The sequence below is a fragment of the Abrus precatorius genome, unplaced genomic scaffold, assembly GCF_003935025.1.
Source record: "Abrus precatorius isolate BTA unplaced genomic scaffold, Abrus_2018 Scaffold10, whole genome shotgun sequence".
NCBI lineage: Eukaryota > Viridiplantae > Streptophyta > Magnoliopsida > Fabales > Fabaceae > Abrus > Abrus precatorius.
In genome coordinates, this window is record NW_020874292.1 from 34,661,750 (window position 1) to 34,677,664 (window position 15,915).

General features: G+C 36.2%; 1 protein-coding gene across 1 annotated transcript; it reads left to right on the forward strand.

Moving 5' to 3' along the window:
* Positions 1–233: 233 nt before the first annotated feature.
* Positions 234–15,713, forward strand: LOC113863759 (regulator of nonsense transcripts UPF2). The gene is made up of 18 exons (XM_027497457.1): positions 234–483; positions 677–751; positions 1,105–1,192; positions 4,914–5,116; positions 6,164–6,508; positions 6,655–6,759; positions 6,893–7,020; positions 7,605–7,781; positions 7,989–8,070; positions 8,958–9,245; positions 9,345–9,542; positions 9,647–9,748; positions 11,114–11,365; positions 11,449–11,667; positions 11,905–12,075; positions 12,628–12,813; positions 13,365–13,838; positions 14,547–15,713. Exons 2-18 carry the CDS (start codon positions 707–709, stop codon positions 15,048–15,050), a joined length of 3,567 nt encoding a protein of 1,188 aa, XP_027353258.1. The 5' UTR covers positions 234–483; positions 677–706; the 3' UTR covers positions 15,051–15,713.
* The last annotated feature ends 202 nt before the right edge of the window (positions 15,714–15,915 follow it).

Below are 15,915 nucleotides of genomic sequence, written 5' to 3' on the forward strand. Positions count from 1 at the left end.
TAAGTTATTTTTATAAGAAAATTAATAAAAAAATTTAAATTAATTTTTGAAAATTTATCAAACAAATAAATAATTTTTTTAATTTTTTTTTTCACATGATCAACAAAATAACCTCGTTCAAGAAGATACTTACCATTTTCATATAAAAATACAAGGGCATATTTATGGGTATACAATCTAATCTAATTAAAAAAAATATTATATATATATATTCGTTAAATAATAGAAGCTCCATTGCTCACTAGCATTCGACGGTGGTTTCTCACACCAACAACAGTGGTGCAAACGAGACCCAACTCATACGTACCCATTCTCTCTATTTCACAATTTCGTCTTAGTAAAACCACCGTTTTCTGGGAAAATCAAACCCACACTAACCTCTCCAATCTTCCATTCTTATCTCCTTTTCAATTCAACGGAACCATAACGATTTCGCCAAAACTCACTTCGTTTCTTCACCCGAAAATCTCGACCCTCACTCCGGTAATTTCACTTTTTATTCATTTTCCCCCTCATATTCATGCCTAGTTTCTGCTACGCTTTATCTTAACCATGTTCTAACGATTTGATTGCAGTTTTTTAGAGTATTATTCAACGTGGTAGAATAATGTTCGTTTCTCACGCTGAACCCTAGTGTTAATTCGTATTCAGTGTTCTTTGGTTTCATGCTGCGCAGGTGCGTGTTTTGTGAGCGCAAGGTACGAATATGGATCACCATGAGGATGAAAGTAACAGCAAACAAGATGACGAGGTTGTAATCGTTCATCTTTTTTGTGCTATTTTAACTTTATTCTGTGTATGAGGTGTGAAATGTGTTATATTTATGTTCTAAGTTACATCAATGCCTTAGGTTGTGTTTAACTATGGTAACAGTGTTGGTTGTGCTGTTTTCTTTTTTTCTATGAGCATTCAGTCAGAAAATTATGCTGTTTTGTGTAGGGAACTATAAATTTGCTGATTACGTTGGTATTTATGCGTAGTTGTTGGATGTATGGTTTGTATTGTGTTTTTGCTTTAACGGTGAATGGAAGATTGTGTGTGGAAGTTTTTTGGCTAGTTCTTTCTTTACAAGCTGACTTGTCCTGTTTTTCTAATCAAATGCAGGAAGCTGTTGCTCGCCTTGAAGAAATAAAAAAATCTATTGAGGCAAAGATGGCTTTGCGTCAAAGCAATTTGAATCCTGAAAGACCTGGTTAGTTTTTGTTTCTTTTGTTTTGGATAATTATATTATATGCTAAATATTTTTGTGCCAGCAATAGGAATGGATACAATTCTTCAAATTACTTCAGAGAGCAGATTTACTTGAGCTCTAGCATACCAAGTCCCTTAATAGATTGCTTGATCTCAGGATTGAGGGTCTTGTATTTCATTCATAGCCACACAAAAAAAAAAAAAAAAACTGAGACTTCAAGATTAATGCTAGTTTTAAATAACAGTTATTTCTTGTTGCATGGTGTTTTAAACTTGATAGGTAACCTGGATAAAATGGACATACGTGGCCTGAGCGAGGTTTTCATATTATCAACTTATTGTGATCATGTTTTAAATAGATTTTGGACAACTATTGCTGGATACCATCTAAAGAAAAGAAAGAATCGAAGTTGTTGTAAGTTCAAAGGTTTTTTCAAACGGGATTGTTGTTAGCTGTGGGTAGTTTGATGTACTGGTTTTGGGTGCAGGGTGGTGATGGAATCCTTCTTCTGCTCACCGGGATAGGCTAGGATGGGAAACCTTAGCGCTAACTGCCCTAGACTAATAAGGGGGAGATCACTCGCTTACTGCTTGCTGAGAGCCACGAAGCAAGAGAGAGGACTAGGTAATGAAGAGAAGGGAAATAGCCTGATATTGGTATTAGCTTTGACTACTCTTCTTCTTTACCCAGGGAAGAGGCGTCTACCATCGGCTGAGGGCATCCCTTCTCAGCTTCCCTTGTTTTGTCTTTCATCGTGCTGGCAAGTGGGTCGCGTCGGAAAGTGGAAAAATCCGCAATCTGAGGCAGGCGCTTAAAACGCACGCGCTGGAAAGAAGCTGCACGTGGGGGCGCGTGCAGCGGCGGATTGAAGCGGGGGTCAAAGCGCGGTGGTCGCCGGAGGAAGGAGGTTCAGATCGTAGTGGTCGCTGGAGGAAAGGAACGCTCAGTTATGGGGAAAAGGGGTACACAGTGGCCGCGGGTGAACAGTGGGTACTGTTCACCCAAAAAAAAAAATGCAGATCAGAGAACCTAAACTTCTGATACCATATAGAAGACTGTGTTTGATGAATATGTTGTGTGTCTAACATAGATCACACAGTATAGATTTATATTCATTTACAGAATCAAATACAATTAATTTTACCTAATAATTAGGAATAAAATCTGTAACGGTTAAGATAATTTACATTCTAATAATCTGTAACGGCTAAGGCTATTTATATTCTAACAGTATTTGACTTTCTCGATATGAGTCGAGTGACTTCGTACCATTGAATAGTATAACGTAACTCTTACCAATACTTCTTTCCTTGATTGCCTTTCTTACTTTCTGTGGGGAAAGTTAACTAATTGAATTCTATATCTCCTCTAGCGCCACGTGCTCTAATCCTGTCCCCACCTAATCATCTGAGGCCACCTCAATCTTTCTGATTCGTAAATAACTCAGTGAGTGCTTTTTTCTCTGAGTCAATCCCGGATAGCGGCGCGGAGCGGCTAAACTCAAAAACGCTATAGCAGAGATAGCGGTAGTGGAATGACCGCTATTATGAAGTTTTAATGCACACACATACATGCTGAAAAATATAAAATTAATATACAAATTTGGAATAAAATAAAAAAGGAAAACACAAATTAGCAAAGGAAATAAATAACAAAAAGCAAAGGGTGCAGGAGCTGCCATTGTTTCTACTTGAAGCTTCGAAATTTGAAACAGACAAAGTAGGGGAATCAAAACAGAGAAAGAAATAGAAAAAATAGAGAGAAAAGAGAAGAAATGAAAGGAGAAATGAGAGGAGAGGTGAGGAGAGAGTTGAAAGGTGAGTTGAGGGGCTAGGGTATGTGAGAGGGAGGGAGAGGATTCAGAAAATAAAGGGGGCTGAAATCCCAATATTCCCCCCCCCCTCCCCCTCCCCTCCTTAAAAGCCCTAAATGTTAAAAAAAACAAAGGGTAGATTCAGAAATTTTAAGCAGAACAGAATAGAGGCCGCTCCGCTATGTTGCAATAGCGGCTGCTGTTGATAACTATGGATACCATAGTTGTTATTCTCGGTTAGCGGGGTGTGGTGGATGACCCTCAAAATGCTATCGCGGGATAGCACAGAGCGGGATTGCTGCTATTTTAAAGTTTTTCAAGTATATACATATGTAGATAATTATGTATATAATAATGCTAAACAAATATGCATAAATAGCATAACATAACAGAGGTAGGACTGTAGAATCATAGAATAGAGAGAAGAAAAGAAGTGGCTTTTGTTAAAGAAGTCATCCTAAATGAGTGACTCTGCTGGATTGGAGATTGTTGCAAAGCAGAAACGAGATATAGATGGGAGGAGGGAGTGTCGACCAGAGAAGGGGGAGTAGAAAAATAGTGTAGTAAAAGTGGGGTTTCGTCGTGCCTCTAGTTGCAAAGCAGAAGAGCAATAGAGATGAGAGGAAGGACTGTCAAAGAGATAAAGAAAGGAAAAAACTCAGGGAAAAGTGGGGTTAGGTCTGAAAACAGAGAAGACTATTTTGCCCTTAAATAAACCTAAAGATTGTGTTTGTGTCATTATAAGGGCAAAAAGGGAAATCAGCTTATTACGTAAATATGAAAAGACATTTTACCCTTAAAAAATCCTAAATTTCTTTCACTTTGAGGGTAGAAAAGGAAAGATAATATCTTTCCCTGTGATGGCATTTATTGCGCTGCGAAAGGCCGCGATTTGGGCTGCAAATACATCTGCCATTGGTCGTGATGGCCGCAACAGCAAAAATGCACCACTATGCCAGATCTGTAACCGCCATGCACCACTGCTATCGCGCCGCAATTGCGTGCTATTGGCAACTATGGATTCTGGACTGCAACCTTGATTTTGGTAGCTGCCTTTTAGTTAAACACATTATTATTGTTATTAATATTTGTCACGTGTAATTGTATCTAATAATTTTTTTTAACAATATCTAAGCCTGTTTATGATGAAGTACAATGCACTTTCAAACTAATACATAATTTCAAAGATAAAAAATCTATTGAAGTGCTTCCACTTTATAGGTTAAATTTTGAAAAGATCTGGTCTGAAGGATGTTATTAGAGCTTTTATGACCAAGTTATCAAGAATTTGATCCTTGCCTCTAACAATCTTCATAAACTAAACTAGATTCTGTTTTAAGCAGAAGATAAAGTGGGTTTTTTGCATTGTTCATGCTTCCAAAGGGCTCTTGCTCGAGGGAGTGCCTTAGAGATTCAAAAACTATATAGACTAAGAAAATGTACACGATAGAATTAGATTGTAGCAATGTTTGTCAGTATGAAGTAGAAAGACTGGGTAATTAGTAATATATGTGATTATTTATGAATTTGTTCTATAGAATTAGATTCATGAATTTGATTATTTATTTTTCTGTTTTTATTATTTTATTTTATATATATGATTTGTTCTATAGAATAGTTTCTATGTATATATAATTCTTTTGTTTTTTAGCCTTTTTTTTTTGTTAAAGTTTAATTTTTTAAAAAAAGGTTAAAATAAAAAAGAGAAGCATCCTGGTCCAATGGATGGATTCCATCCCATTCCCACCTAATGGGAAACGGTTTAGTAGTAGTTGTTTAAACATAAACAACTTAAGTTCAAACCACTTTGAATACATGTTTGGTGCTTTCTCTTGGATGTGTATTGGATGGTCTCAGACTCTCAATATTTGTTGCATAAATAATAATACAATCTGCTCTTGCATGCAGACTCAGGATTTTTGAGGACGCTGGATTCCAGCATTAAGCGCAATACTGCTGTGATTAAGAAGCTGAAGCAGATTAATGAAGAGCAGCGCGAAGCATTGATGGACGAGTTGCGAAGTGTCAACTTGAGCAAATTTGTCAGTGAAGCTGTGACAGCTATATGTGATGCCAAGCTTAGAAGTTCTGATATACAAGCAGCAGTTCAGGTATGTGCTTCACATTTTTCTGCCATTTTCTCCACATTGAAAGTTATTTCCTTAGGGTTGTTTGGGAAGGGTGGTTTTGGAGGGAAAGGGAGGGAGGCGAGGAGAGGACAAATTTTTTTATTTTAAATAATTTAAAATTAATATATATATATATATATATATATATATATATATATTTCAAAATAAAAGATATACATTGATATATCAACATAAATTTAATGTATTAATCATGTATTTATCATTTAAAATGATATATAATTCTCTTAATTTAAAATTTAAAAATATTTTCTCCCCTTCCCTCCCCTCAAAAAACTCTCTCCCAAACATACTCTTAGAAGCAAGGAGATCCATTGATGATTGATCAGTTATGGTTATTGTACAAAAGGGTTGTTGAATTTCAAAATCATAAGTTTATTCCAAAATCTTGGGAGACTGTTGAAATTCTTAAATTTGGGCTTGGCCTTCTTCTAATCCAAAAGCTAACTTGTGGGGTGAGGATCCTTCAAGGCTTTATAAGCTCGACTTTATCCATATCTATGGTCAATGTAGGATTTCAATACTCCTCCGAGGCTCCCACATGTCCTAGATTAGATCTATGCTAGGCTTTGATATTATTTTGAATTTGGGCTTGGCCTAACTCAACCCAAAAGCTAGCTCATGAGGTGAGAATTGCTTAAGGTTTTATAAGCTCTAATTTAGCCGTATTTGTAGTTGACGTGGGATCCCCAGAGAAGTTATGTAGCTTTGATAGCCAGTAGAAAAGGAGAAAAAAGTGAGACAGGAGGCTCTCAATAATATTAGATTGATGTGCAGCATGGGAGATTCAAAATACAAACCTACCCTTCCTGTTCGCAATATTTTATTGTCCAGTTTGTTTGTACTTGTTTTCCTTCTCTTAATGAATTCTTCTATTATGCAAAGGCAAACAATTAATTGCATAGTTTAGCTTGTATATATCTTTTCCTTTTTTTAATTCATATATAGTGCATATCCGTCTTAAATACTTGCCTTCTGATATATGCCCATCACATACTTCTTTTTGGAAAGATCTGTTCTTTGCTACATCAAAGGTACAAGGACTTTGCACCAAGCCTGATACAAGGGCTTCTCAAAGTCTTCTCTCCTGGAAAACCTGCCGATGAATCAGATGCAGACAGAAACTTGAAGGCAATGAAGAAGCGCAGCTCTCTGAAGCTTCTATTGGAGCTTTTTTTTGTTGGAGTTATTGAAGATGGTCACATTTTTATCAATATCGTAAAAGAACTTACCAGTGTGGAACAGCTAAAAGATCGGGATGCTACACAAACAAGTTTGACCCTTCTTTCTAGTTTTGCTCGGCAGGGAAGAATTTTTCTAGGACTTTCTGTTACTGGGCCCGACATTCATGAAGAGGTATTTCTTTTATTAATTCCTCATTAAGAATATAACCATGCTTGCTATTATTCATTTTTGTTCAGTCTTCCTTTCTTGCCCTTCATTGACTTTCATAATCTTGCCATCTGGGTTCTATATTTTCCTGTACTGACATTCTGATACAGTTTTTTAAAGGCCTAAACATCACAGCAGATCAGAAGAAAGTTTTCCGGAAAGCATGTTATTCGTTTTATGATGCTGCAGCTGAACTACTTCAGTCTGAGCATTCTGTAAGAGTTTCTTCTTTTGTAATCATATATTATTTTTGTCATCATTTTCTCTGTTTAGGATTCTTGATTCCATCAAATCTTGTTTGCTAATTGTTCTTCTTGGTGATTATTGATGAATTTTGTTTTGTGACAGTCACTTCGACTAATGGAGCATGAAAATTCTAAGATTTTGAATGCAAAAGGAGAGCTCAGTGATGAAAATATCGCTTCTTATGAAAAGCTTCGTAAATCCTATGACCACTTGTACCGTAACGTATCATCGTAAGTTGATTTGTTTACTCTTGACTATTTCATTACTTGTTTACTGGATCTGTTCTTGGTGTGTATCAAAATAATATATTCTTGAATTGAAATACTGTGAACTCAAGTTAAAGGTTTACATGTGTGGCTCTCTGGCTCTGCATTCGTATTTTGGCTTATCACTAACATATATGTATATACATAAAGGGTGTTAATGAGACAACTAATTTGATGCTAATTTGGATATGATTATCAGCTGGTTGAGATAGTTTTATGGGTGAGGTCTCTGTTGGAAACATAAATGCATTCAAGTTTATTAGGATCTTGTGTCTGAAATGAGCGGCACTCTCCACCTGAAAGGATATGTGATTTCTACTATTCTCTCTTGACTTGGTACCCCAAACCGGTAAAACAAATGAAGTTGTAATGTTTGTATAATAGCTCTGCTTCACTGGCTGTTGATATTAGTTATCTTGAATTCAGTCTGCCACTCTCTTCTGTCTAATGGAGACCATAAACAAATCATTTTTCAGTTGGATATTGCTTAGATGTGTATGTATTCCCTTTGATTCTTCTATCCTGTAATTATGACTGTCTTGTTACAGATTAGCAGAAGCACTTGATATGCAGCCTCCTGTAATGCCAGAGGATGGCCACACTACAAGGGTTACCAGTGGTGAGGAGGCTATTACTTCAGCTTCTGGTAAAGATTCTTCTGTTACTGAACCCATTTGGGATGATGAAGATACGAGGACTTTCTATGAATGTTTACCTGATCTTAGGTTTGTGTTTCTAAGAAACTTCTCTTTGTGACAAATATTTTGTGACAAATATATTAATCCTCTAGTCCTTTAGTTACTGTATTCTTTCCTGTTTAAAGTTTTGATGCAAAAATCGATGGTTTAAAATTTTTCTTTAGTTGGTTTTCCAGTGTTTTCTACTTTTATTTTAGATGGAACTTTATCCTGCATGTTTTTTTTTTTCTCCAGAGCTTTTGTTCCTGCTGTGCTTTTGGGAGAAATGGAGCCAAAAAGCAGTGAGCAATCTGTGAAGAGTCAAGACCAACCAACTGTAAGGACTCATATTAGTGAACTTTTCTAACCTATTTTGGAATCTTCTGGTTGCCAATCTTTTATAATTCTTTAAAAACTCTGTTCTAATGAGAGTAACGTAACACTTAGTTGTATCCAAATCTTATACCTTTAGTAGGTTTTTCTATCTCTTCTAGGATCACTCATGATGCTTTGAAACCATTTTAGTTGTACTGTAAATACTTGATGGTTATAATATTATTCACTGTTTTCTTACTGTTGTTTGAGTTGGTTTACTTTCAATTATTCGGTTTTTCTACTGTGTGCCCAAGGACACACTATAAGAAATCAATAAATAGTAAGTTTTTATTGGAAATTGCAGCATTAATATTATTAATGCATTTGATTCTGTAACGTCCTGTGATTTCCAATTAGAAATGACTATATATAAGTTCTAATTGTGTGCCCTTTGGTACATGTTTGAAAAACCTTCAGTTATTTTAGTTGTTTTTCTATTCATTCTTTAAATACTTGATGCTACTATTATCCATTGGGCCTCTACCTAAAAGCTAAGCCTTTAGGAATAGGAAGATTGACCCTTGGTAAGAAAATCATTCATTCTTTATATATTGCTTGGAATTACTGATTATTTCCACTACTGGCAGCATTGATAATTGATACATTCTCTTGTTCATCCATGTCTAAAGATGATGATGATGATGATTTATTTATTATTTCATATTACTTGTATGTTGTGCTTGTATTGGAGCATATCATGTTGTCTGCTGCATGCTTTTACCTCTCTTTTCTGTCTGTTAAAGGCTACTTCAACAATTTTAGTTACTAAGCCACAAGTATATTCATACAACCATCTTGTGTTTCTTTTTACTCACCAACCTTCTCACTTCAATATTTATGATTAACAAGGAAACATTGCCCGAGTCAGACAAAGGTCAACTGACTACTCATGAAAGTGGAGAGGTTTCCACCGAGTCTAATACTGTGCCAGAGGGAGAAAGCGTAGAAAGAGTGAAGGATAAGGAAGACAAAGACAAGTCTAAAGACTTGGACAGAGAGAAGGAAAAAGAAAAAGATAATGACAAAAAGGCAGAAAATGAAAAAGACAAACTCAGAAGTCTTGAAGGGACAAATTTGGATGCTCTACTGCAGAGGCTTCCGGGTTGTGTGAGCCGGGACCTTATAGATCAATTAACTGTGAGGATATGTTTTTGAGCTATGTTATTTATTCTTAGATTGTATTGTTATTTTGTCATCATTATTAATTATTATTGCCTATTTTCTAACAAATATTAGGTAGAGTTCTGTTATCTAAATTCAAAATCAAATCGGAAAAAGCTTGTGAGGGCTTTGTTCAATGTACCGAGGACATCTCTGGAACTGCTACCATATTACTCGCGCATGGTTGCCACACTGTCAACTTGTATGAAGGATGTGTCCTCCATTCTCTTGCAGATGTTGGAGGAGGAATTCAGCTTCTTAATTAATAAAAAGGTTGATTTCACATAATTTTTTATTGGCAGAGGATCAACTTTTTGTCATCTGCTTTAGATTTAGGTAATTACTTTTGTTATCTTCTTTTTGAAATATCTTTACAGGATCAGATGAACATTGAGACAAAGATAAGAAACATCAGGTTCATAGGTGAACTTTGCAAGTTCAAAATTGCACCTGCTAGCCTAGTCTTCAGTTGTTTGAAGGTAAAAGGGGTTACCCATCATATTATAATGAATGCTAACTGCTTCCAATTATAATGACAAGTTTCTTAATATGGCTCCTTGAGCCATTCTTGTAATGTCAAAAGGATTCACTTTCACCACCACTATTTGTTTTTCATTTTCTTATAAACTCCGTTTTTGTTACTTTCTGAATTTTGGTTCTTGGGTTACAAAAGTCTTAGATATTTGATTTTTGACTGAACTCAATGGTGCAGTATGATTCATGTAGCCGTAAAGTATCACTTTGCCACCATGGCCTTTCCTCATATGACAAATAACTCTTTGTATGGTATTAGGATAAAATTTATTTTCTTAGTACATTTGAGACGATGACTCTTTTATTCTTTTTAATTTTACAAATTCAAAGATTTATTGCCATAAAATTGTAAGGAAATTTTGCTGCTTTATAACACAAGTTATTGCCATTGTGGTGGGAGGGCCAAAGGCCCCCACATCATAATTCCATATTTTTGATGTGCAATTCAAGTTCTATACACAGTTGGATTTTAACACACCCATTTCTCAAAACTAGAACCCAGCTCCCTTCCACAGCTTGAACTTGTTGATGATACTTTTGCACCTTTTGTTGATGGGAACTATAACAAACAATTTCAGAGTTAGCATCTCAATCATTTTACACATTGAAACCGAGATTTTATCTGCTAAATTGTTTCTCCCTAAACATGTCTTCTGATTATTTTCCCAACATAGATCGTCTCGGTGTTTGTACCAAGGATAGGGACCCTTCTATTTCTGAGCTTATCTTGAGGTCAATTTTTTTCAAAACCCCCTTTTTCCAGACTTCAATGTCTTGAAGAACAGTCTGATTCCTTTATTTCAGCCTGGCCTTGAAAATTTCTGCATTTTCATGAATGTTGAGCATTCCCTCCCCCCTGCCCCCATCAACCCCTGTTTCTTCCCGAATATCTCTGACAAAAGAGGAAAATAATTGATAATTAAGCCCCCTGATCTCAAAGGGAAAAGAAGTGATTTGATGCCTAACCTTTTAGGAATTAATAAATAAAACAAGAAGGTGATCTGAGATTTGCTCTAGCAAACTCACTTAATACAATTTGGAAACATAGCCTCCCAAGTGCTGGGGGAAAAAATCTGCCCTTATCTGGAGGAGACAACAAATTTCTCTTTTCATAATTAACCAAGTGAACATGGTATGCCTAGATATTATTGAATTAAGTGGTTTTATAATTTTCCCTCTTGCTTCAAGTCTAATTTCACTTGCATCATTTGCTCTATTTGTTGAGAGATACAAAGAGAATGAGTTTCTGTAATCTTAATGCTTTTATATAGTAAATTAAATCCTTGATTGATGCTTTCTTGTCCTTTCAGGCCTGTCTAGATGATTTTACTCATCACAACATTGATGTAGCTTGTAATCTTCTTGAAACATGTGGCCGTTTCCTGTATCGGTCTCCAGAAACTACTATACGAATGGCTAACATGTTGGAGATACTGATGCGCTTGAAAAATGTCAAAAACTTGGATCCAAGACATAGTACTTTAGTGGAGAATGCATACTACCTTTGCAAACCACCAGAACGATCTGCACGAGTTGCTAAAGTTCGTCCTCCATTGCATCAGGTGAAATTCTTATTTCAATTTCAATTCCTTTTTTTACAACTTTCATATCTTAGTTAATATTTTAATTGATATATTTATTGCAGTATATCAGAAAATTACTTTTCTCAGATCTTGATAAGTCTACCATTGAGCATGTGCTGAGGCAACTACGTAAATTACCATGGAGCGAATGTGAACCATATGTGCTGAAATGCTTCATGAAGGTCCACAAAGGCAAATATGGTCAGATCCACCTGATTGCATCTCTTGCTGCTGGGTTAAGTCGCTATCATGATGAGTTTGCTGTCGCCATTGTTGATGAGGTTGCTATTTTGATATATCACTCTTTATTTGTTATCTCTTCATCATACAATATAATCTGAAGTTTGAGCAATGCCTACTTATCAATTAAACCCTTTTAAATTTACTGTTTCAAGTTCTAGAATCAACAGTAAGTCTGAGGGAGAAGGAAATTTTTACTGGGGAATCTCTTATGAACATTTACACTTCAAACGGTTAAGTTTTTGGGTTGAAATTGTTCTTTGGAATATGATCTTCAGGTTTTGGAGGAGATTAGAGTTGGGCTGGAATTAAATGACTATGGTATGCAGCAAAGACGCATTGCCTACATGCGATTCTTAGGGGAGCTTTACAACTATGAGCATGTCGACTCGTCTGTTATTTTTGAGACACTATATCACATTCTCATCTATGGCCATGGGACCCCAGAGGTGCTGATTTTTATACTGGTTACATGTTTTTTTGGGAGAGAGAGGAATTAAGCTTTTGCAGTCTTTTGTATTGCTAAAACCTGAAAATATGTTTCTTTTGAGCTAGATGCCCACTCTTTACATACCAAAAGATCTTTATGTGCTATAAATTTTTCACAAGCCTTCCTTTCCATAAACAGTATGATAATTAGAATTTTTTTTTATTTGTCATCATTTTTTGGTTAGGATTTCTTGCTCATTTGAGCATTTCTATATTGTCTCTTGACATGAGATGGTGAAAATGAATGTAATACCAGGGTAATGCACAAAAAATTGTTATATATTCTCCTTTTGATAGATAGGAAATTTTTTTAAAGAGAAGGGAGGGGAGGATAACATATCTTACAATATAAAAAGGATTTAAGGATGCAATACCGTTTGGTTTCTTTAGAATTTCATTTAGCCTCTATATGTTTAACGATATGAGGTATTTTGTTTCATTAATTAGTTTACTTATTTTGTATAGAAGGTCCTTCTCATGACATTATGAAATTTATTTGTTAACCTTGTCAGCAAGATGTACTCGATCCACCTGAAGATTGTTTTCGTATAAGGTTGATCATTACTCTGCTTGAAACTTGTGGGCATTACTTTGATCGTGGCTCTTCCAAGAGGAAACTTGATCGATTCCTAATACACTTCCAGAGGTATATTTTAAGCAAAGGTGCAATGCCTCTGGACATGGAATTTGACTTGCAGGTCAGTTAGGCAGCCTATCTGTTGACTTTATTTAATTACAAGGGGATGACTAATGTGTTAATTAATGTATTTAATGATTTGGATTAGCTATCCTTATGTCTTTGAGGTTGCATGTTATATATCGTTTGAATATTTTGAAGTTTGATATACCAAGTTTAGGATCTACACTTCAGAAGATAACTTGTCGTTGTTTATTCTTTTGTTCATTAAAATATATCGTGGTTTTCTCTTGTTTATGTTTGTTTATTATAGTTACCAAAGTTGTTGAGTTACCCCTTTCTGCGTAATTCTTTTGGATGGTGGAATTTAGTGTTGATGTAAAATAGGATTTGTTTATATGACTAACATGATGAATCATGTAATTTGACAATTTGCAGTAATATAGAATGGTTCAATATGATGTGATATTTTGAATGAAAATGAATTTGCATGTTATGCCCATCTTGGAAAACATGGTCATCAGAGAATGGTATTGTCACTAGATTCAAAAAGTTTTTCACTAGGTACTAGGTGGCATTTCAAAAACTTGGCTCATTATCGATTGCATGTAGGATCTGTTTGCTGACTTGCGTCCCAATATGGTTCGTTACACATCTATTGAGGAAGTGAATGCAGCTCTAGCAGAACTTGAGGAACATGATCGTACAGTTTCTGCTGATAAGGCCACTAGTGAAAAACATTCTGACACTGAAAAGCCTTCAAGTAGGATCACTTCTACCACAGTGGTTGGCAATGGACAGAACATTGATAATGGTGCAGAGGAAAATGGAGTGCAAGATGATGTTAATGAGAGTGAGACTGATTCAGGGAGTGACACAATTGATGTGGAGGGACATGATGATGAAGAGTTGGATGAAGAAAATCATGATGATGGGTGTGAGACTGAGGAGGATGACGATGAAGATGATGATGGGCCTGGGCCTGCTTCTGATGAGGAGGATGAAGTTCATGTGAGACAAAAAGTGACAGAGGTGGACCCTCTGGAAGAAGCCAATTTTGATCAGGAGCTAAAGGCTGTAGTACAGGCAAGGGTTTATATAATTTATTATGTTTACGTGCTGTTGCTACATTTCTGCAAAGTTTGATGTTTCCTTGTGAATTTTTATTTATTTTGAAACATCGTAAAATACATCCTGGGAAATTGAAAATTTTTTCTCTCTAATCTCATACCATCTTAATTAGAAAAAAAAGGAATGGGGGGCTGTACTAGAAGAAAAGGAATCATAGAGACAACAAAAATGATTCTATTGATATTTGTTAAGATATTAGGATTAGATATATTATTATATTAAGAGTCCGGCATCGTTATTGAATATTGAGCTGGTCTTGTACTTGTTGTACTGCTGTTATACACGACGTAGATTATTCATATAAATAGGAGTTTAGGTTTGTTTTCTATATCATGATATCACAATTGAGGGGTATGCCTTGGCACAACAGTAAGGTTGTTGCCTTGTGTCTTGGAGGTCATGGGTTCAAATCCGGGAAATGGTCTCACCACTTGTGGGGTTAATTCCCTCGCGTAGTGGGCTGTGCTTTATATTGCAATTGTTTGACAACTTTTTTTATTATTGAAATATGTTCTGTCTTCTATCATTTCCATCCCTAAATTTCAACAGTCTATTGTGATATAAGATTTGACTTTGGAAAGGGAAATCAACGTTTCTTTAGTGTAAGCTATGACTGGCTATATTTATAACCTTTTCAAAGTTCTTGTTTCTTAATTTTCGCAGGAGAGTATGGAACAGCGAAGGCAGGAGCTCCGAGGCCGTCCTACGTTGAACATGATGATTCCAATGAATGTATTTGAGGGATCTGCCAAGGATCACCATGGGAGGGGAGTTGGTGGGGAAAGTGGTGATGAAGCACTGGATGAGGATAATGGTGGAAACAGAGAGGTTCAGGTGAGAGTTCTTGTGAAGCGTGGGAACAAGCAACAAACAAAGCAGATGTTCATCCCACGGAATTCCTCACTGGTGCAGAGTACAAAACAGAAAGAAGCAGCAGAGCTTCAAGAGAAAGAAGATATTAAGAGGCTTGTCTTGGAGTATAATGATAGAGAAGAAGAGGAGCTTAATGGATTAGGGACCCAGCCAACAAACTGGATGCAGAGTGGAGGTAACAAGGTTAGTGGCCGTGGCAACATTCTTGAAGGAACTGGCGGCAGGGGTGGGGGATCACGACATCGACATCATAATTATTCTAGCAGTGGAATCTACTATAGCAGAAGAAAGTGAATGGTACTCGAGTGAATATGGAAGGCAGATATTTTATGCCATCTGCTTCCCCTCAGCATGACAAATATTTGAAGACAAAGTTCATCAGATATTCATTAGTAAAGGCCTAGCCTTGTCTTTTGCCACCACTGTCATGCTTTGCCGTTCAAAAGATTCTTGTCAAAGACAAATATTATCACTTATCTTGTTGTTAAGTGGTGGTTTTGAACATGGTGTGTTGGAGATGCAGGGGTTGTAAAGTGATGTATGCACTGTTTTGGTTTCCTGACCATAAGCTGACATGCAGGATGTAAGATTGTGGGTGGCCCGCAGCATGCTGCAGATGAAATCCTGTAATTATATCCTGGCCTCACAACTCCAAGCTTTTTGTATAGCTATCTGTATGGAGATAAAATCACTAAATGTATGGTTTTGGTGGTTTTAACTTAGTCAGCCACCTTGGTTTGATTATATATTTTGTGAAGAATGAATAGGCAAAGAAAATGTCTTGATACTTCGTTAACATATCAAAATTGTGCCAAACCCTTAGTCTATTCAGAGTCACTAAATGTCTCCCATTCGTGTTGCCTATTTTGAAACATCATTACATTTCAGTTCAACGAGTAATTCTTTTTATAGACTCTTGAGAATCAGTTTGATCCCAGACTGCTCAGTGGGGATCGAGCGGAAAATTGTATATTTGCAAACCGGAAATTTGCGAAGTTATTTCTTGTAGAAAATCTAGACAATGGGTGTGGTACCCCCAAGACTACTCACAATGCGTGAAGCATAGATGCTAATTTGGTGCCTTTCAAGTTACCGTACAATGAATTAAGGGGTGAGTGGGGACGTCAAGCTCCCTCTGTAAGGTGTCAGCTTTTCGGTG